This window comes from Neltuma alba, unplaced genomic scaffold (assembly GCF_004799145.2).
Source record: "Neltuma alba isolate B1F8T4 unplaced genomic scaffold, ASM479914v2 tig00013509_pilon, whole genome shotgun sequence".
Taxonomy (NCBI): Eukaryota; Viridiplantae; Streptophyta; class Magnoliopsida; order Fabales; family Fabaceae; genus Neltuma; species Neltuma alba.
Window position 1 is genome coordinate 7,052 of NW_021637732.1, and position 21,144 is coordinate 28,195.

Genomic DNA, 21,144 nt, shown 5'->3' on the forward strand with positions numbered 1-21,144 from the left:
TATTACTTATTGTCAATAAGTATAAAAGTGGTGTTAATATAGTTGGAAAAATTATCAACACGACTAATTAAAATAAACAAATGAGACCACTCCTTCAAAGATATTTACAACTTTTGCTCATTTACAACCGCGATATAACAATTCACTGCATCCCATTAATTATTCACCATCACAATGTTGTTGTTGATAAACACTTTTCCAAATTACAAAAATTGTTATAATGAATTAATAGTCCTTCCTCTGTTTCGGATGGAAGAAAGCCAGGCAGATTCTCCATCCATTATTGTGACACTTGGCCTTTTAGTCCATTGCCCATCTTTTTCTCAATTAAAAGTGTATCCAACACTCCTAAGTATTTTTCTGGGTATATCCAGTGACCTAAAATAATTTATGGTGCAAGTTCATCCTTAAAGTAATTAAAATAGTATACCCATATCCCATAGTAAGAGATCGGTTAATTTGACTGTGAAATTGATGAGTCAGCCTATGTTTGACCAAAACAATCTTATCTAGTGTGTCTAATAAGCATGTCACGTGGCTTTTTTTTTTGTTTAAAAATTATTTCTGCGGCGTCTTCTCTGATCCCTCCTTCAATCGAATGAACGCACACAGTGTCTCTCCCCAGAACTCATCCGGCCTCGCCGCCACCGTCGCCTCGTTCACCGCCGGGTGGTTGTACAGCATTGATTCAGCCTCCACGCCACTCAGATTCTCACTCCCACTTATGATCACATCCTTTGATCGATCTTTAATCTCTAAGTACCCATCTGGATGCATCACTCCCACGCCCCAACTGTAGAACCATCCATTCTTGAAGCACCTGGAGTTCTTTTGGATCTTTCAAGTAGCGCAACGTGAGGCAACCACCTCGAAGAACTACTTCACCAAGGGTCAACCCATCTCGCTCCATGCTTATACCCGATCCGGATCCACCACGTCCAACTCCGTCATCCCGATAGTTCTCACCCTCTGCCACTCTGGTTTCAGAGATAATTCTCAAACAACAAAAAAGATTTAACAAAAAAGCCACCTCACATGCTTATTAGACGTGATAAATAAATTGTTTTGCTCAAACGTAACCTAACTCATCAATTTCATGGTCAAACTAATAATCTGTTGTCATGAGATGAGATATGTGTGTACCATTTTAATTACTTTAATAGTAAATTTATATCATAAATTATTTTAAATCACTGGATGCACTCACAAAAATACTTAGAAGTATCGGGTTCACCTTAACCCTTCCTTCTACCTTGAATCCATCTCTTTCCATCGGCTTCTTCTTTTCATCTTTCTGTATTTAGTGACCACTTACTGCTCTTCAACCCAGCAAATCAAGTCCGTTCAGCTCCTCCACGTTGCTCAAAATCTTCTTCTTGTTACCCCCAAACCAAATTCGTGAATGCCATCAAGAAGGGCGAGGACGCAAGGTCGACAGAGTCAGGTTCAGCAAAGATGGTTCTACCCTTCAGCTTATCGTCGTCAATTGCCACCGAACCACCATCATCAAACTCGATGACCCAAACCTTATCGATATTCTAGCCATTAATGGTGTCGATACTTCTGTCTTCAAATGTGATTTAGGTATGAGTTGTTTGATTTCATTGGCAATTTGTTGCTCCCTTTCCTCACGTTTGCTGGGTTGTTCTTAACTCTTTCACCCAGTACAAGGAGCACTTAATCCGGCGGAGATAGAGCTAGTAGTGGGGGTATGGGTTGCTTGTGGTACAGAGAAAGTGAGCAGGCGATGAAAAGAGAGAATGGAAGAAGGAAGAATCAGACTACAGTAAATCAACAACATTCAAAAATCCCAATTTGATATCTGGATACCGATTTGAGATAAGTGGAATTGGAGTCACTAATATGGGATTTTCATATTTTAAAGGTATTTATTTGGGATTTCCTCAGTTTTTTTTTTCAAATTATTTTATTTATATGCTATAAAAAAAGCTGAAAGGACCGTACACATCCAAGTGTTTACTGTTTAATGATTATGTTTACATGTATTGTAAGCATTAAAAAAAAATTGATAGTCCTAGTCCAAATCCAGTTTTTCTCTGCCATGTATCATTTTCTTTTAAAGAAAAGGAAGCAGCAAAGCTGGGAGACTAAATCCAACCCAGTCTTTATTTTGGGCTCAACCAGATTAGTCCGGTCTCCAGACCAAATATTATAGCCCAATCATTTTTCAGACCAGATTTCGAGCTAATACCTAATCCAATCTAACTTGCTCTTTGTACAGCCTTAGTCCTCATATTAGTAATAGGGTTTTAATTAATCATTTTATAAGTTATGAACCAATTTTCTTACCAATTAGACTAATTCTTGTTGGTGCTATCTGTGTTCTTTTCCATCCGAAGGAAAGGAGATGAAGTTTGGCAGTTGGTTTGTTTGTAGGGGTGAGCATTCGGTTTTTTGGTTCGGTTATCGGTGATAATCGAATTAACCGAATAACCGAATAGAGTAAATTTTAAACACCGAACCGAAACCGAACAACCAAACTAACCGAAACCGAATTAACCGAAAATTTCGGTTCGGTTAACCGAATAACCGAAATATATAAATATGAAAAATAATTTTAAATTAAAAATAATAATAAAACACAATTTAACCATTAATTAATAAATATTTCATCATTCAATGTGATTTATTATAATAATATTTATTATAATCATATTTATTGAATATAAATATATTTAAAAAGTTCACATATACCCACATATATATTTATTATAAAAATATTTATTAAATATAAATATATAATATATTTATTTCGGTTATTCGGTTATAACCGAATTTTTTTTTCTACTAACCAAACCGAACACCGAAACCGAATTGTTTAAGAAATAAAAACCGAATATATAACCGAAAACCGAAATAACCGAACCGAAAATCGAAATTAAATTCGGTTCGATTCGATTTTCGGTTACGGTTCGGTTTTGCTCACCCCTATTTGTTTGGGTGATCAAAGGGGCAAACAAACAAGGGGCGGGAAGAATTCTAAAATGGAACCTTGCGCCCATGTCACGTGGCTCTTGCTAATTCGCCATTTGAGCGTCACATCGAGTAGCGTGCAAGATGCCTTACAACTTGCAACAATGAACAATCCAAATTATTGAAGCATAGAATCTCAATTTGACGGAGAAAAATAAAATCGAAATAACATTAAAAGATAACAAGAACCACGAACTGCCCAAACAACATAAAATTTGCGCGCATGAGCTTGATGTGATCAAAACCATCAAACGAGTAGGAAAAAAATATGCTAACTTAATCAAACACAATTTTAATTTTAAATCAGACAAGTTTACATTTTTTTTTTCAGCTAGCAAAATTAACGCTGGTTTATTTATGGCCCCTCGGTCATGTTTTTTCAAGTCATTATATTTTTACTTATTTATCTGATGGCTTTAATGCGGTTAATTCAATGTCAGCAAAATTAATACTGTTTGGAGTCGCTCCTGGTTTTTGTGACTATTTTTCAAATTGAAAGGACTAATATTTGAGAAGAAATACAAAAATAAAATATAAGAACTGAAAACAAAACATGATCAAAGTATAAGAATAAAATCAAATTTAATCATTTAAAAAATACTCTCTTATCTTATTTATAAGTCACTTTTAACATATTTCATATAAATAAAAAAAATTTAAATTTCATTAACTCTAATTTAAAATTTAATAACTTTTTATTTTTATTTTTATTTAATATATATTACAGTTTGTAAAAACAAACCCAACATAATAATAAATGAAAGAAAAAATTATATAATCATGTGAAAATTTTTCTTTCTACCTACTAAAAATTTTTTTCTCTTTGTTTTATAAACAGGATAATAGGATAAAAGGAGTAAATAAAGCTATCTAATTATATTATTATGCAAAATTCTCGCGAATGCCCTGTTTTTCTCAACGGATAAGACAATAACGCAGCTATCAGTGCAGCAATAAAATATTTCCGAATTTTATCCAAACAAATTGCAATATTTATACTTAAAATAATTCGACGTCAGTTTTCTCCGATGATATATATCCCTCCTCTGTTCATCTCCCCACCCTCCTCTTCTGCCCATTTCATTCGAAGCGAGCTCTCTTTGACCCTTGATCTTCCTTGAGCTCTGCTATAGATGGCGAATCGCTGGCTCAGGCCCGAGGTGCTTCTCCTTCGCCTTTTCTCTCTTTTCGATTTTCGCATTTCTTAAGTTTTTATTGCATGGATTACTGAACATTTGGGCGTTTAGGTGTACCCTTTGTTCGCGGCTGTTGGAGTTGCTGTAGGGATCTGTGGGTTTCAATTGGTTCGCAATATCCTTATCAATCCTGAAGTCAGGTTAATCCCTCTCGCTTTCTATTCCTGATGTGTTAGGTTTCAACCAGTGTAGTGGAATATTCGTCTTTGATGCCAAATTTTTTATTTTGCTTCCGTTGATTTTTCGTGGACCCTGTTTGATTTTCTTGTTCAACCCCTGGTTTGGAAATGGATTGACTAATTTAGTCAGCAGAAGCTTGGGGGTTAAAATATTTATGCTTCGCCTGAATTTCTTGTTTGTTATTTTGATTATCGTAACTTTTTCCAAATGATTGTCACAATCGGTGAAGAGAAGAGGGCTGATTTGATCTGTTAGGCATGACGCTGAGTTAAAATATCTTTTGCCGGCTAAGTCGCTGGATTTGTACAATTTTGCTGATTGCTACTATTATGGAAGGGTTAGCAACTTAGCATAGGGAAGATGGATCCTATTTATCAGCACCTACCAAGCATGGATGCCAGTTAGGACAGGAGACCCGGTGTCACAATAAAATCTGAAGTGTTTATCTGTAATTGGAAGTGGTATTTAGTATGAGTGTCTTCCATGTGGTAGGTCGACAAAAACTGCATTTGAACAACCATTAAGGGGGATTCTTAGGTAGACTAATCCAAGTCAATCCTAAAATTATTGTAAGATTGGCATTACTGAACAATGAAATACTTGGAGTTGGATGTCTTTTTAACGTTGATGCAACCTACTTGTTTTCCAGAAACCGGGTATGACAGAAAAATTTAAATAATCGATTGGAAAATAAAATTTGAAAATTTCCTCAAGAATTATGCCATGATCACAAGTGTTGATCTTTTCCTTGTTTAATTAATATCTGGATGAGAGGGTAATGAATAATAGTCTATTTTTCTGTCTTGTGTAATAATGTATTCCCAAAAATAGGGTAAGCAAAGAGGGGAGGGCTGCAGGAGTGCTGGAGAACTTTGCTGAGGGAGAAAAGTATGCAGAGCATTTCTTGAGGAAGCATGTGCGCAACAGAGCCCCAGAGATCATGCCATCCATCAACAGCTACTTTGCTGACTCAAACCGCAACTAAGTCTGTTTGAGATATAAGTATGTCTTTAATGTAAACCCTGTTATGTCCAATATAAGGCTTTCAGGTGCATTGATGAAATGGGAGTGATATTAGGCTGACCTGTGTGATGTCAGCGATGGAAGATACACTAATAATTTTTATGTGTGGGTGCTTCAATGATAAAGACTTGGAGGATTTATCTATTCGTTCACCTCAGTTATCATCATATCATCAATCTGTGCTTCAGATTAATTTACTAATTCGCTGACTTCTGCATATCAGTTAATCGGTAACTTCATCAGTTCAACCATTCATTTTAATCCCAGTGTATTGAGATAGTGATAATTATTAAGCTCCGTATGCCATTTTGTGGTGGTAGGAAATAAGCATGAATAAAAAAGACGGGCATCTGGATGGCTGTCTGCATAATCTGGTACAATCTGGGTAATCTCAGGGCTTTTGTATTGTTATAAATACTTGTTTTTAACGTTAATATCAGGGTGGCAAAAGGATTCCTCACTATTGGTTCATCACCGTGGGACCCTTTCACAAAATATAGATGATGCATTTAGAGAGAGAGAGAGAGACTCCCGCGCACACAATACGATGTGGATGAAGAACGTAGGATGCGCGTCTAATAAAATTATAGATAAGGCTCTCGCTCCGCTTTTTAATTTTTAACCCTATTATATATTTACTTTTTTTATTTTTAATATAAGTGCTACTTAATTAATTTTAGTAAATTTAAAAAAATTAGTGAAGCTAATTATTTATAATAAATATGAATTGAGTTTTTTAAAATGCTTTTCTAAATTATGATTATCCTCAAATGGAAATCCCTTGATAAATTAAAAAATTGTACGGAGGGGTTTTTTTAAGAAAAATTAGCACAATTTTTTTTAATATGAATTAGATTACAAGCTTTTACATTTAAAATTGAAAGGAGCATAATCGATAATGTCAACAAAGGATTGGTGCTTGATGCTACGATTTCGTTGCCTCGTAACATATAGACGCCGCATTATTTACTGCTCAGGCTCTTCCCATGGAGTAAAATGAATTCTGATTGTAAGCGGCTTTGGTTCTTATCGCAATTAAACCTTCAACAAAGAGGGATTGGCAAACCTTGCATGTACACTGCGTGTGTAATCTTGGGGTGTTCGCATAAGTTCATAACTATGAACTCCAGCACGGTGGCTCTGGGTTTCTTCTGCAAGACTAGAACAAAAATACTCTCCTACTGTCGTTATGTGCCGGGCTAAAAGAAAGACTGACTCAAGTAAGGAGTTTCACTTGGAGGTCGCCGAATGAGAGGAGGATGATGCTCTCGGTTGGATGGAATATTCTCTGAAAATCCAAGGAGCATGGGGGCTATGGTTTGAGAGATGCAGAGAGTGTGAACATGGCTCCATTTTGGGAATTTTGGCTGGAATTTGTTGGCCAACCCAGAGAGAATGTTGAACTGATGAAGGCTTATCTCTGGGGGGATTGATATCTTGGAGATTAGAGCACAGCCTGCTCCTAGAAGTGAAGATGGATCAGATAGGACGGCGTGGCTGAGATCTATGAAACCAATTGAATCGTAGAAAGGTACTGTGGGGGAAGTCATTTTGTTTCAATTTAACTTCTGTAAAAATCACAAGTAAAAGTTAGGCAGTGTAATATGATTTATATTTGGATTGGTTTTTTAAGAAAAGTCAATTTGAGAAGCTGAAACTTGTTTGAATAATTAATAAAAAAGTAAATTTACACATAAAATAATTGAAAAGGACATGAATTTTATTAAGTAATATATATATATATATGAGATATTATATGTATTTAATGTGACAACTGCAAAAGAAATATTGACAATAAAATTAATTTATTAGGAAGAAATTGAAAAATACTGTTCAAATATAAAATAAACTTTGTTGGAGGAGCTGAGTTTTTTCGTAAGATAATATTTATTTTTGTCTAAGCATTTAATGAGTTTTTTCAAGCTTTGCCACCATATATTTCTTTTCCTCTTTGATTCATTTGTTGCACATTTTATTTATTCTCTTCATTAATAATGATATATTTGAAAAAAAAATATATGCCTTAAATATTTATTATTTTAAACTGATTTTAATAAATGGATAAAATTTATCTTATTTTTTAAACCAGAGAAAATATTTAATTAGATATATTTAATAGACAAAAAATATAAATTAAAATAGTACATCGACGTAGCACCTTTGCCCTTGTCTTCTTACGGCCACAAATACATACAAAAGGCATACAAAAAGAGACTAAAGGGGTGTTTGGCAACACGATGAAACCATGGTTTTGAGATTAAACCATGGTTTGGGTTTCAAATTTGTCAAACGGGGAGAAAAAATTAACAAACCGCGGTTTCAGGCTAAAACCATGGTTTTGGATTCAAAATCATGGTTTCAGAAAAAATGAATCTATTTTGCTTCTAGCTTAAATTAGAGAGTGTGATTGTATCTATCAGAGTAGATCTTAATGATAATATGACTTTAACATCCCTCAATTATTTTTTATAAACATATTTAATCTTATATTTTATAAATATATACACATATTAATTAATTATTAATTATATTATCTTATATATTATTGATTATGTTGATAAAAAATATACTACCTCTCATCTTTAATATAATTAATTAATCGTTACTACGTGTGTAAAAACATTTATAAAGTATAAGATTAAAAATGTTTTTGAAAAGATAAATAATTTTTTGTGAACAGAAATAAAAAATGAATAAAAAGAAAAGTACTGAAGGCGGAAGAGAATGTAACAAATCCTACCTCTAAACGTTAGTACCTCTTTTTTGATTGATTAAAAAAAAAACATACTACCTCTGAACAGTGAAGGACTGAAGGCGGAAGATGAGGGGTATATGTGTCTGGTAAAAAAAATCATATCCATTGGCAAGCATCTGATATATGTGTCTGGTAAAAAAAACATATCCTCATATCCATTGGCAAGCATCTGACACTCTTCCGCCTTCAGTCCTTCACTGTTCAGAGGTAGTATGTTTTTTTTTAATCAATCAGAAAAGAGGTACTAACGTTTAGAGGTAGGATTTGTTACGTTATCTTCCGCCTTTTGTACTTTTCTTTTTATTCATTTTTTATTTCTGTTCACAAAAAATTATTTATCTTTTCAAAAACATTTTTAATCTTATACTTTATAAATATTTTTACACACGTAGTAACGATAATTAATTATATTAAAGATGAGAGGTAGTATGTTATTATAAAAACTAGTTATGAAAAAATGTTATAGAATTTCATGTTTAAAATATTTAAAGCAAATTAATATTTTTCCTGTTAATTTCTATAAACATATTTAATCTTATAATTTATAAATATATATACACATATTAATTCATTATTAATTATATTATCTTATATATTATTAATTAAGTTAGTAAAAATTATTTTATTAACAATTTTACTTCTTCAAATTAAAATATATTATAAAATTATCTTTCATATGATTATCATATTAACTTATATCCTTTTTATTAATTTGCACATATAAAAAGTCTTTCTGATAACAACTATCCAAACACTCTCACTTTATCAGAATCACTTTTTCACAAAATTTATTCTTTACAAAATCTATTCTTCCTAGAAACTATTCTCCAAGCCCTGGTTTGGTTTCATCTAAACACCCCCTAAAACATAATTAATGCTTCTAGCAGCTTCTCTTATTGCACCATCCTGTGAAAAGCAAAAAAATATGGAACTTCACTCTAAAAGCTCATTCAGCCTCAAAAGTCAGATTATGAAAACGTGAACCCAAACAATATTTTAACTCAAAAAGTTACTTTTGCTTGTGGAGAAATTCATTTAGACCTTCAACTTTGATTCCAAGCACACCCTAATGGTAACTTGTTCATATTAGATGAGCTGCCCTAGCTTTTTATAAATTTTTCATGGGAAATTGTGTGATTGGGATGTGTTTTTGCCGTGTGCTGCTGTCATCTGTGGAATTAGAGGAACATTGTGCTTTTCGATTATGATTTTAGATTTCCTAATCAGTCTGATATGGTGATTAACAAGTGTTTGCGACATTTTGTATATGACTAGAAATTTTGGGAAGGACGGACTAGGCAAACAAGTTGTGTATAACTTCTCCCGTTTTATGCATTTCTCGCCAACTATGGAGGTGTTTGGATAGAAACAAAACCATGGTTTCAGAAGTGCTTTTACGGTTTACGAAGTAAATATGTGGAGGAGTTTGTCTCGTTTTGCGAAAAAGTGCTTCTGAAACCATGGTTTTCATATTGCCAAATACCCCCTAAAATGAAGTGGACCGAACATTAGTGAAGACATTTTCCCCTCAGTGAGCTGGGAGCAAGATGTTTGAAGATTGAGAGAGGCTTAAATACTACTCCTCCGGTTCTAAATATGAAACATATTTTGTAGTATAAATTATAATATAAATTTTACATTACAAAATAAGTTTTATATTTATGACTAAAATAGTAGTATTATTAATATCCCGCAATGTGATAGGCGGAAAGTCTTTGAATCGTGTTTAGATTTTATGGAAGTTTAAACAAAGGAAACAAGTAAGCGGACTGTTTAACTAATTATAGTTTAAATTTTGTTTTTGAGACGGGTCTTTATGCTAGTCATTTGAAGAAGTGTAGGATATTTTGCACAGTGAATTCTTAGCCTCACGGTGTCCAACAAAGGTTTTGAACTTTTGATTGTGTAAACGGCAGGCAATTGATCCGTTGATAATAGGAAAAATGATACCATTATTTAATAGTATTAACCATTATGTTTATGTTTGTAAAGTAGGTAGCCACATGATTGGGAATTCGGAAGCGAAAGCACATCCGGGAAAAACTAACGAACAAGGGTGAAAAGTGTAATTACAGGTAGGTGGTGCGGCGCGTCAAGAATTCAAATTCCCGCTTGTTCGAAAATACTGAAACTATAAAACAAACGAATTGAAAGACAGGTATCAGATCCAAACCCTCGCTATTCGCAAATTTCAAAATTCCGACCCCGCCATTTTCTCCTAAACGCCCCTAATTTTTCCTCCCTATTTCATAACGGTCCCCTCTCTCTCTTCTTCCCCCCATTTCTCTTCCCTCCAATTCTAACTCACGGATCGCTCCATCAGATCTAATCTATGGCCTCTTCTTCTGCACTCGTAGATCCTTCCAGGCACTACACCTATAACCGCAAGCAAAAATCTCTCGGCCTCTTGTGCACCAAGTACTTTTCCCTTCCTGCTCTTTTCTTTTCTTCCTTTATATCATCTAGCTTTCTCCTTGGCATCGTTTGTTTTAAATTTGATGCGCATCGTGCAGTTTCCTGAGCTTGTATAATCGAGATAGCGTTCACTTGATCGGCCTTGACGATGCGGCTGCGCGATTAGGTATTTATGCACCTGATTATGCTTGAGGAGCTTCGTAAACTCTCAATTTTGGTTTTGAAGAACCCGTCTCCGGATACTCTCTTCTATTTTGTTCCCTTTAAAATTCAGCAGTTAAAAGTTCATTTTTTTCAAGAAAAACTTGAAACTTTTTGAATATTGATATTTTCCTTTCTACTTTGAGGAATCCAACCAGTGAGTAACGTTACGAATTCGAGGTCCTATCTTATTTAAACGACTAAAAATAAGAGTTTAAGTAGAAATATGCATCCTTTTAAGGAAAATATAGTGTAGCTACTCTATCATTCTTGAATATTGCATTGCCTTTGGGATAGATCTAATTGTTGCTTTCAATTTTGGTGAAATTTCAGGGGTCGAGAGGCGGCGGATCTATGATATAGTTAATGTACTGGAGAGTGTCGGGGTAAGGTGCCTGAATCCTTTTAAATCTCCCTCCCGTTTTCTCTTAATTTCCGCTTTCTTATTCATGTGTCCCGCGCTGTCTGTTAATTTTTAGGTGCTTGCAAGAAAAGCTAAGAATCAATATACTTGGAAAGGATTTGAGGCAATTCCTGGGGCCTTACAGGAGCTCAAGGTAAATTTAGTTTTTAACTTCTAAGAATTCTGTTCAGGACTAGATTTTCCGAGAACTTGTCATGTGCCGAGGTGCATGCCGTGCATCAAATTGATGGTTCAAGGATTGACAATAATTTCAATTTCTAATTGTATCATAGGAAGAAGGTTCAAGGGAGAATTACGATGCTTTTGATGGCGGCCACGAAAATGCAAAAGTAAGTGGAGTCGAAATTTCAGAAATTATTTCATTTATTTTTTCTTCCTGACACTTAAAATTTGGTTGGAACTTGGAAGGGTTATACTAGTCTGATATGAGCTGTTTGACTTCAATAATCCGTTTCAGGTATCAGACGATGAGGACGATGAAGAAACATTGTCCAATCCTAGTACTGGAAGTCAGAATGACAAGTCTTGTCCAAACTCCACTCTTCCCAAAGCCACGAAGAATGGTATTTTAATACTTTTCCATGGATTAAAATTCAGTTACAATTTGAATCGTAAATTGCCCATGCATCTAGTTTTATGGTCAATATGTCGCATTGCATTTCATTGTATTAGAATGGTAAAAATAACACCATGAATTTGAGAGGGGAAGGTAACTTTCTTTCGTTTTATTCATATTTAGTCTGGGTTGCCATTTCTGTAGGAAGCGGCGGGCTCTGCTTTTGCCTTTAGGGAGCATAATAGGTTCTCTTACGTCTTGCCTGCAAAAAAAGCTTTGATGAATTTTGTAGTTTTGAACTGTGAAGCATTGGGATTTCGTTACATCTTGCAATGGCACTATACTGGTTCTGAAGGTTGACACTGCTTCAATTGCACTTTGCAGATAACCGAAGGGAAAAGTCTCTGGCACTTCTCACTCAGAATTTTGTCAAGCTCTTTGTTTGCCATAATGTGAGGGTTACCATCAGTTTCTTGATAATTAAGCGGTCCATTTTCCTACTAGCCAAATCTATTATGTCTTGTTAAAACTTTCCAACAATCACTCTACAGATGGAGTTGATTTCCCTCGATGAAGCTGCCAGGTTGTTGCTAGGAGATGCCCATAATACGTCAATAATGAGAAGTAAATACTTTACTGCGGTTATTCATTATCCAGTGATAGAGAAAGAAACGTTGAACTTTTCACTTATATCTTTTGACCTTTTGACCTTTCAGCGAAAGTAAGACGTCTATATGATATTGCGAATGTGCTGTCCTCCATGAACCTCATTGAGAAGGTGCTATTCCATTCTTTCTTGTTATTTTTTGAAGTAGAATTGAGCGGGCAGTGGTAATATATCTGCCTCTTTGCGTTAACTGCTGTTGAAATTAAAGTTGCATATCGTTTTCTGTTTCAACTGTAAGTTTTTGACTAATCTGTTATGGTTGTAGACTCATACATCAGACACGAGAAAACCTGCTTTTAGATGGCTCGGCTTGAAGGGGAAGATAGAGAATGAGTCTATTCACAATTCAAAACCCAACGAATCCAGGAAAAGGATATTTGGTAATGATATCACAAACATCAGTTTTAAGAGGAGTAAAGTGGATTCATTCTCTAGTGGGGGCTCAAGCCACAATACTAAGATATTAAACAAAGTGGATGGTGATAGTTGGCTCGGTCAGGCAGACAAAAGCCATCAAGATCAGGAGGACTCAAAGCAGAGTTCAAGGAGCTATCAGTTTGGTCCTTTCGCTCCCGCCTTCGTCCCCAAAGTGAGTGCCTCTGAGAATAATAATGCCAAGCGGGTCCATGATTGGGATAGCCTGGCAACTGCCTATCGTCCACAGTATCAAAACCAAGGTATTTTTTTTTTAAATTATATTTTATAAACACTGTCGAATCTGAAACTTTGTTGGGAAGTTGCTTAGATCCATCTGTCCTAGGGCTATATCAGTTCTAGATTCATGAGGAAAACTGAGAATAGTCATGGATCATGTGATTGCTTGGTGGCTCTTAACTTATTCGATGGCCACTTGCCCACTCCTGAGTAATGAAGATTGATTTCTTAGTTGATTGGCGTTATTTATTCGACGTCAAATGGATTTGATACCGATATATTCTTGAATATTCAACTGATTTGATGTCTGATATGAAATCCTTATCGTGCAGCTTTGAGAGAACTCTTCAGTCATTACATGGAAGCATGGAAATCATGGTACTCAGAAGTCGCTGGCAAGAGGCCCATCCATATTTTGTAATTTTTGTTCGGTGTAGTCAAATAACGAGGTACATCTTTCTCAGGAGAATCTAATGTTGGAAATGCATGTTCTCCGTGCGCCAGCATAGAGCTGCCATCAAGAAATTGTTAAAGATCTTTCTGCAAAATTGAAGTTAGTTAGGATCAGTTAAGGCAGTTCTTGTGATTCTTTTTTCGTTCTTTTTTTTTTTTTGGGTGATATTATTCTATATAGTGGCATTTTTAGCTGTTTTATGTTAAATGATTAGTGTTCTGGGAAGTTTGAGCCCAAGCATTTCCTCTAGTTTGTGAAGCAATTACAAAGAGAAAAGCCAACTTCCTTCCTTATACTAGTCTAAATTTCGGTCAAAAATAATCTGCACCGAAAGAACTTTTAGCGAACATTGTAAAAAGACTGATAAATTTTAGAACTTTTGCAATTTTGTAAAATTTTTTTAGTAATAAAATGAATTCAGTTGGCGCAACAACAAAAAAAAAAAGGCTTCAGTTGGAAATAAATTAATAACAAATGCTGGATAAAATTTTGGGGGTTAAGACTTGATAAATTACACGCGTTTGCCAAAGAATATGGTCCAAAGTTTGATTTGCCTATCAAAATTTGACATGATTGCGGCTTTAACTAGTATCTAATTTGGACCCCAAAAAAAGCTCGTATCTATCTTTTTTTTTTTTTTACCAACGTGTATCTTAATACTTATGCTGGTAACAATCTTTGTTAGTTCTCTTTTCCCATATAATTCACAAACTCGAACTGGGAAATTTCAATGTAAAATTCCCCCTCAGGATTATCAAATAAGAACCCTCACTTATTTACTCACATTTAAATTAATTAAAAAAAAAACGATAGCTGTTAATACCGTCAAAATACACGATCAACATAACTCAAAATTATATAAATACTCAAAATATATATACTTAGGATGCATTGCAATAAAGATCTTACATTTATGTTTTGTTTAAATTATTATTTTTTACACTTATTCTAAATTAATTGTAAATTTTTTTAATTAATTAACCAAACCTCTCTAATTAATGACTTTTATTAAAAATCTTTTTAAAATTTTATGAAAAATAATTAATTTCACCTAATTTTTTAACTAGTTTTGAGATTAATGTCCAGAAGTCATTGATGGATAACCTTTTGTTTCTTTTACTGAGAAGTCGTTATTTCATTGTGATGAGCTCATAGTAATAACTAAGTTACTTCAACATTGATTCTTTCAATTAATGGGAAAGAGTTGAGTCTAATTAAAAAAGTTAGTCTCCCACAATTTCGAAATGCTCTGGCAATTTTATGTCCGTCTTTCAAATTCTTGAATGACCTACCCATCTCTGCCCTTGAATAGTCTGATATCCCACTTGATGATGTGAATTTCAAGACTATATTTAGCATTTAATGCAAAATATGATTACAAATTAATAACCAAAGGGGTTATTATAACAGCTATTAATTACATTTCTCTGGGAAAACGGTTTTCTCGGGGATACTGGTTTGGAGAATTTAAACGGCATAGCACAGTGCACTTTTTTTAGAACACCAATTAGTAGTGTCCATGCTCATCAACCAACAGCTTGATCAATAAAGGTCACTTTACAAACGCAATAAATAGCACGCTACATTTTCTGTCCTTGGCTTCCAACATGGAACTGTCACCCACTAGTAATAATAACAATAATAAAAAGCAAATACAACTATAAGGAATCAAACAGAGTCTTGTGAGGAGGACCTATAAGAGTATCTCATCTTGAACACCCACATTTAGGGTCTTGTGAGGAAGAACGATGCTATTAACAACCACAACCTCGTCTTCTACAATAACAGATTCACCTGGATGCAACATGCAAACAAAGTTGCCACAAAGTAAAATATATAAATGCTCTAGTTATGGTCCTTTATAACCAAAAAAAGAAAGAATATCCATAGAAGGTTCGAAAAAGGTACCAAGAATTGTGACGCCAAGTTTTGCATTGTAATCTCCACTAGCCTGAACATTAGTTGGTTTAATTTAGTAAACAAATTGCAATAATATATGGTAGAATTAACCAAGGATTATCCAGAAGTGAAATTGAACAGTGTCTTTGCGTACTAGGAAGTTAGACTATGCTTAATTGTATATGATATGAGAATTAATGAACTATGTTATACTCCAAAAAGGAGTCTGTTTAACAAAAGCTTGTCATACAGATGGATTTCCATTTTCCAAGACTGCATCACTCAAAGTGTGTCTATGCAACAGGCAGCCCTGAGAATATTAACAGTAATAGGGAGGGAAAAATGCATGTCCTTTATGAACAGAACATTTAACTTTATAGTTACAATTTTTGAACTTGCCTGGACGCGAGCCCATTTTCCAATGGAGGACTTCCACCCAACAATGGCATGACTGACAACCGCATTTTCCTGTCAGAAAAAAACATATAATCACAGGAATAGGAAAAACTACGTGTGCGTTTCAAAACCAATGAAGGTTTACACTTGCCTTAATTTCAACACCATCGAGGATAATACAACTAATAAGCCTTGCACCAGCTCCTATACGAGCATTTGCAGATATTGATACATTCGGGCCAATCTGTTCAACCATAGTTATATGAGTCAATTTGAAGATAAGCAAGAATTAATTTCTCTTTACGTGCAGCCTAAAAAATGGTTGGCCATAAATAACCTTTTTCTAGGATAATGAGGGTTACAAACACAAGTAATGTCCTGTAAGGAAGAGTTCTTGTGGGCACAGATATGTACAGTTTAATGGAAAAAGAATTAACACTTAAATAGTAACTTATTGCCATTATTCTATTTTTGAATGTCAGCAACAGCAACATCCGACTTTTTTTTTTTTTTTTTTTTTGGGGGGGCCAAAATGGCATATGACTTAACTAAAGAAGTTGCAAAACACAAATAATGTGCATCAACCAAAAGATCCCTAACCAATGGATGCTCATGCCACAGATAAGGCAGCCATTAATAAAAACGTGAAAAATTTGGACTATCGTGGCTACAAGCACAGAGCGACTGACATGACCGTGAAAGTCAAGATTCCTTCTAGTTAACAGTCAAATAATGGGAGGTGAAAATTTACCTTTGCAGAAGGATGCGCTTTTGCAGATGGGTGAATATAAACCTCACCACTAATGCTGGGACTATTAGTTCCATTTCCATTAGCCAATAGGTGGGGGGATGTGCGACGGAATTGGGCAAGATACAAGGAAGAACATTTTAAGGACATTCTGCAAGCATTGGACGAAAAAATCGTAATTGCCCATGAAAAAAGAAAATGCTAACCAGGCAACAAAATCCTCTTCTGGTAAGGCTTACCCAGGAGTTTTAATTTGTTCCCAGAAGTCCTTGGTTTCATATACATACAACTGTTTCTTTCCTGCAAGTGGTGAGAGGATATCTTGATCCAATCTTACAAAATCTGAAGGAAGACTCCTGCAAAAAAGCTTTGGTGAATCAGATACAAGATGAACTATAGAATTATAGCGCTATTATTGTTATGCTGTACTTTGGGGTTTTATAAAATCTTCTGACCAACTCGGAAGAAAAATGAATTTTTTTCAACAGCATAAGTACTTACCTTGTGTCAGGTTGCAGTGCTTCAAAGCTGGAGACACGTCTCAGATTAGCTGCAAATAAAATAGTGAATAAACAGAGTTTAACAAAAATAAATAAATAAATAATACTAGGACCTATTCTAGTAATTAGTAATTATCAATAGACTAAGTCATGAATTAAAGAAGTAAAAAAATGATTTTGTCATTACTTCACCAAGTCAAGTCCAAAATAGTTTCAACATCACAAATTCTAGCATCAAATTATCCTGAAATTCAAATTTAAGTAATATGACTAACAAAGCAAACGGCAATTCATCCACTTGGAAGTTCCCTTACCTCTATCTTTCCGCTGAGTAGAAACTCCCTGGATGGCAGTAAAGACATCTGGTGTGAATACATACACACCACAATTTATTCGGTCACTAACCTACATACAGGGAAGCTATCAGAATAAGATGGGGGACAGCAGCAGCCCGGTCCCTTAGATTTATTTATGGCCTTCGAGGAGCCGTATGAGGTGAAAATCTCATGTAAGGAAAGATTCAAACACTAAGTCAGCAGTTAAAGGATCTGTAAACTTATGAACTTACAAATGTTTCAGGTTTCTCGGTATAATGCAACAGCTCATTGGTCATTGGATCAGCTACCAATTCTCCAAACTCATTTGCTGTCTCAGCTGAAACCTTCAAGGGGATCATAAAATGATTGCCAAATATCAAAACTCATGCTCAGAAAATATAAATCCGTTTGTGCCATGATTGACCAACCTTCACAACTAGGATTGTTCCCATCCCACCATATCTTTTATGAGCATCTGTGGACAAAATAAAACAAGGCCAAAATTAATTTTTCAGTAAACACATTCAAGCATATCACTTTAGAACAACAGAGAAAATATATGGTCTACGTCCTAAGTAGCATGAACTCTGAAATGTCCAAGGAACCATGAAGGCTAACATTGATGCAGGGCACAACAATGAAATGGACACAGCAAAAAACCATTTTGAAGCGTCCACATCTGAGCGTCATGTCATGTATAATACGAGTGTATGGTATGTGCTGAACAATGACGTTTTTCTGTTTTTGAAGTGTCTATGCTTTAGTCTATATGAGAAAAAGGAATTACCCAGCATTTCTGGCAATGGAAAACTGGAACAAACATCACAATTCAGCAAGAAAATGTGTGACTGCAGAACAAAATGTGAGCATCACCGTCAATATACTGTCAAACCATGAACACATAAAATGTCAGGTATAGACAATAACCGGGTTATCCTCCATAATCAAATCTCTGAAATTATAAAGACCACCAGCTGAACCGTGAGGTTTGTCTTCCTTCAGGTATCTATTATCCAAGTCAATGGTATAAGTGGTTAGTGTGATCTCATTCAAAATGGAGCCAAACTAGAGTAAACAATTTCTGAAAAAATCAGAAAGATAACAGATGATGAGATTACCTAACAGGGACTTTGAGCTCATTCGATATGGACGATGTGTATAATGCAAAATCACGTTCCTCATAGAAACCAATAAGGTAAATTTGAGCCAAATTTGGAATCTGTGACAACAATAACAGTTAACTCATTGATGGATTGCATATAGATTCTTAAAAATGAAGATTCCCTTCTGTTCACAGTAACATACCCTTTTACAGGCAGAAATTGGATGATGAACCATGGGTTGTCCGGCTAAAGGAAAAAGTGGCTTGGGTATGTTCAATGACAATGGGCGGAATCTGGTGCCTGTACATCCAATTACCCCACCAAAATCCATGTTTAACATGACGAACCACGTATCTAATCTCAAGAAACTAAGGAACACACACCAATACAAAGTTAAGCAACGTAAAGTTTAGATCCAGCCACCACATTTCCCATTAACAGCAAGTGGTAAAGAGAAATTCAAAGTACACGGAAAGACATGGGATTTTTGGCCAGAGAGAGGAAAAGAAAGGGACGGAGAAGAGACAGTAAGAATAGTATCGGTGAACATAACGTCCCATCAAATCCAACGTTCTTTGCGCAACAGAAAGAGATAATCGTGGCATTCATTGATTCAAGATTCAGAACTCAAAAACAATAAACTATGAATTGTGAATTGCTAACTGCTCTACAATCTCAAATGAATTCATACCTTTAGTCGGTCCTCCAACCATGATCACAGCAACCACCCTCTCCTCTGCAATTCCCATCCTCTCCAGCGAAAGCTCAGATCTCCTCAAGCCCCAAACTGTCTGCTACAATGCCAAAGAAGGCTCAGCTTCTTGTAAAAGAGAAAAAGCTCATTATATTTTGGCACCTTCTTCGTCTATCGCCACGGAACACTAATAATTACAGTAATTCCTTTCATTTTTACCTGTCGTATATGTCAAGAGAGAAAATATATCTGAACAGGCAATGTTGCTAATGCTAAGTAAGACCCACAAGAAGAGAGAAGCTGGAAATGGATATGCGATCTGAGATAGAATTTACGCGGACCCACTTTATTGCAATCTTATTGCGAGGGTCGGTCGAGCATGCGAAGGAAAACAAATTAGAGAACGACACTTCACAGTTGGGCGGGTTGTGCACAGTTTTTGCTAAAGAGTTAAAAAATGGTTATCACTCATCGTGTGGATCCCGAAAGAGGAAGCTTCCATCTACCTTCCCTCCGCGAGGTTATTCGGATTTTAGTACCGAATTTGTCACTTTGGTCCCTGGGGAAGATTTTCTTCGAGAATTTGTTCATTTGTGTTGTCTCCTATCTGGTTTTTATCTCAGAAGGAAGCCGTTCATGTCATTTCTTGTAAACAAAGGAGATTAGTGCAAGTGGTAATACGATTCCGCTGCTTCTGTTGGCACATGAAAATACTAGGAATCTTCTCTTCTCCATTATGGCTTTACATTTATTTCACGTCATAATTTTTTTTAAAAATGACTTATAATTTATGACTAATATGACTTCTTTCCAACTATGTGTAATTTTTTTCAAGTTTTTTTATACACTTGTAGTTCTTCAAATTTTGTAAACATGTTTCGTTGGCCAGAAAAAAAAAATTGTTGACATATTTCAATGGAATTTAAATACTAAAAATAATACTCCTTCACAAAATCTGTAAATTATTATTTATCACGTGTGAAGAGAAGAATGTCTAGTTTGATTTGTATAAGAGATAGATCCAGATGTAATCTTTAAATCAATTAGTAAGATGATATTACTATTTTAAACAAGTACGATAAAGAGCTTTTTTTTTTTAAAAAAAAAAAAAACTAGACTCGGTTTTATTTATCGTATTTATCTAAATACGAAAAACAAATGATATCATAGGATGTTATAAAATTTACAAGTCATGGAGCCTAAAAAAATAAAAATAAGGAAGGATTACATTTTTGCCTTCAGTGTCTTGAGCCAACGGGACTAAAAAAGTGGTTGACAATCCTCAAAAGTACTTTTAAAAAGTACTTTTTGGCAAAATAAGGCAAATTTCTCAATATATTTATTTCGTAAACTATAAAAACACTTTTGAAACCATAGTTTGGTTTTCATCCAAACATTCTTTGATATTGTTGCCAATGAAAAATACTACTGTGTCACCCAACTAATTATGAATTGAGTTATCAAATATTTATCTTAGATCACATATTGATAATTTAAAAATTGAGTTTGGAATAAGAATGCATTGACATTTGTATCTTTCATTTTTACAAAAGCATTTTCTCCGTTGCTTTTTAAGGTAAAGTGCTGGGAAGGATCTTGTTTTTGGCATTGAGCACGTAATCCTAGCCAGTTGTTGCACCTAATCACATGGTAAATGGACAGACTAATCATGTCTTTTCTCAATGAGCGCAGTTACTGCCCTTTGCCTTTCTCTACACTGCAATTATTGTAATTCTTTTTAAAATCAATTATCGCCATGTTACGATTACTATATTTTAGGATCATTATGGTAATCTTGTTTATTTACATGGAGCTGGAAATTAAAAAAAATGATAAAACCTTTTTTTTTTTGGCCAAAAAACTGATGAAACTTATGATACCTTCCATATTTTGTATTTTACGTTGAATGTTGATGTTTACTAGTTATATATTTATTAATTAATTATTATAGATATTGATTTTTTAAAA

General features: G+C 34.7%; 3 protein-coding genes and 1 long non-coding RNA gene across 8 annotated transcripts; 2 read left to right on the top strand and 2 right to left on the bottom strand.

The window, feature by feature from the left end:
* Positions 1-574: 574 nt before the first annotated feature.
* LOC114737886 (uncharacterized) lies at positions 575-1,707 on the bottom strand. Its single transcript, XR_003739474.1, has 3 exons — positions 1,499-1,707; positions 1,253-1,461; positions 575-995 (listed from the first exon to the last, which is right to left on the bottom strand). It is a non-coding gene; the product is annotated as an uncharacterized LOC114737886 (long non-coding RNA).
* Positions 1,708-4,018: 2,311 nt separating this feature from the next.
* LOC114737898 (uncharacterized) lies at positions 4,019-5,590 on the top strand. Its single transcript, XM_028925891.1, has 3 exons — positions 4,019-4,154; positions 4,242-4,330; positions 5,202-5,590. The coding sequence occupies exons 1-3, from the start codon at positions 4,128-4,130 to the stop codon at positions 5,353-5,355; spliced, it is 270 nt and encodes an 89-aa protein (XP_028781724.1). The 5' UTR covers positions 4,019-4,127; the 3' UTR covers positions 5,356-5,590.
* A 4,822-nt stretch (positions 5,591-10,412) lies between these two features.
* Positions 10,413-13,493, top strand: LOC114737917 (E2F transcription factor-like E2FE). 2 transcript variants are annotated; one of them, XM_028925921.1, is made up of 11 exons: positions 10,413-10,566; positions 10,662-10,729; positions 11,098-11,150; positions 11,244-11,321; positions 11,461-11,517; positions 11,646-11,751; positions 12,129-12,202; positions 12,296-12,368; positions 12,461-12,522; positions 12,677-13,088; positions 13,398-13,493. In XM_028925921.1, the coding sequence occupies exons 1-11, from the start codon at positions 10,481-10,483 to the stop codon at positions 13,484-13,486; spliced, it is 1,158 nt and encodes a 385-aa protein (XP_028781754.1). In that variant the 5' UTR covers positions 10,413-10,480; the 3' UTR covers positions 13,487-13,493. The 2 variants fall into 2 exon arrangements, with proteins under 2 accessions (XP_028781754.1, XP_028781755.1); XM_028925922.1 differs by having other exon boundaries at positions 10,414-10,566; positions 12,129-12,196.
* Positions 13,494-14,924: 1,431 nt separating this feature from the next.
* LOC114737892 (mannose-1-phosphate guanyltransferase alpha-B) lies at positions 14,925-19,757 on the bottom strand. 4 transcript variants are annotated; one of them, XM_028925884.1, is made up of 16 exons: positions 19,396-19,757; positions 19,174-19,273; positions 18,685-18,782; positions 18,498-18,598; positions 18,307-18,385; positions 18,167-18,227; positions 17,808-17,854; positions 17,631-17,723; positions 17,377-17,467; positions 17,064-17,112; positions 16,802-16,918; positions 16,566-16,713; positions 15,966-16,058; positions 15,818-15,886; positions 15,428-15,470; positions 14,925-15,313 (listed from the first exon to the last, which is right to left on the bottom strand). In XM_028925884.1, the coding sequence occupies exons 2-16, from the start codon at positions 19,229-19,231 to the stop codon at positions 15,213-15,215; spliced, it is 1,248 nt and encodes a 415-aa protein (XP_028781717.1). In that variant the 5' UTR covers positions 19,232-19,273; positions 19,396-19,757; the 3' UTR covers positions 14,925-15,212. The 4 variants fall into 4 exon arrangements, with proteins under 4 accessions (XP_028781717.1, XP_028781718.1, XP_028781716.1 ...); XM_028925885.1 differs by having other exon boundaries at positions 19,174-19,276; XM_028925883.1 differs by having other exon boundaries at positions 19,174-19,302.
* Positions 19,758-21,144: the final 1,387 nt, after the last annotated feature.

What these genes read in the sequence shown, in the direction of transcription:
- LOC114737898 (XM_028925891.1), top strand. Translation starts at nt 4,128, where the DNA reads ATGGCGAATCGCTGGCTCAGGCCCGAG. An exon ending in ATCGCTGGCTCAGGCCCGAG is followed by an intron (nt 4,155 to 4,241) that starts GTGCTTCTCCTT and finishes TTGGGCGTTTAG; the next exon opens with GTGTACCCTTTGTTCGCGGC. An exon ending in CTTATCAATCCTGAAGTCAG is followed by an intron (nt 4,331 to 5,201) that starts GTTAATCCCTCT and finishes TCCCAAAAATAG; the next exon opens with GGTAAGCAAAGAGGGGAGGG.
- LOC114737917 (XM_028925921.1), top strand. Translation starts at nt 10,481, where the DNA reads ATGGCCTCTTCTTCTGCACTCGTAGATCCTTCCAGGCACTACACCTAT. An exon ending in GGGCCTTACAGGAGCTCAAG is followed by an intron (nt 11,322 to 11,460) that starts GTAAATTTAGTT and finishes ATTGTATCATAG; the next exon opens with GAAGAAGGTTCAAGGGAGAA. An exon ending in CCATGAACCTCATTGAGAAG is followed by an intron (nt 12,523 to 12,676) that starts GTGCTATTCCAT and finishes TTATGGTTGTAG; the next exon opens with ACTCATACATCAGACACGAG.
- LOC114737892 (XM_028925884.1), bottom strand. Translation starts at nt 19,231, where the DNA reads ATGGGAATTGCAGAGGAGAGGGTGGTTGCTGTGATCATGGTTGGAGGA. An exon ending in CAATTTCTGCCTGTAAAAGG is followed by an intron (nt 18,599 to 18,684) that starts GTATGTTACTGT and finishes TTGTTGTCACAG; the next exon opens with ATTCCAAATTTGGCTCAAAT. An exon ending in TCCATTGCCAGAAATGCTGG is followed by an intron (nt 17,855 to 18,166) that starts GTAATTCCTTTT and finishes TTTTGTCCACAG; the next exon opens with ATGCTCATAAAAGATATGGT.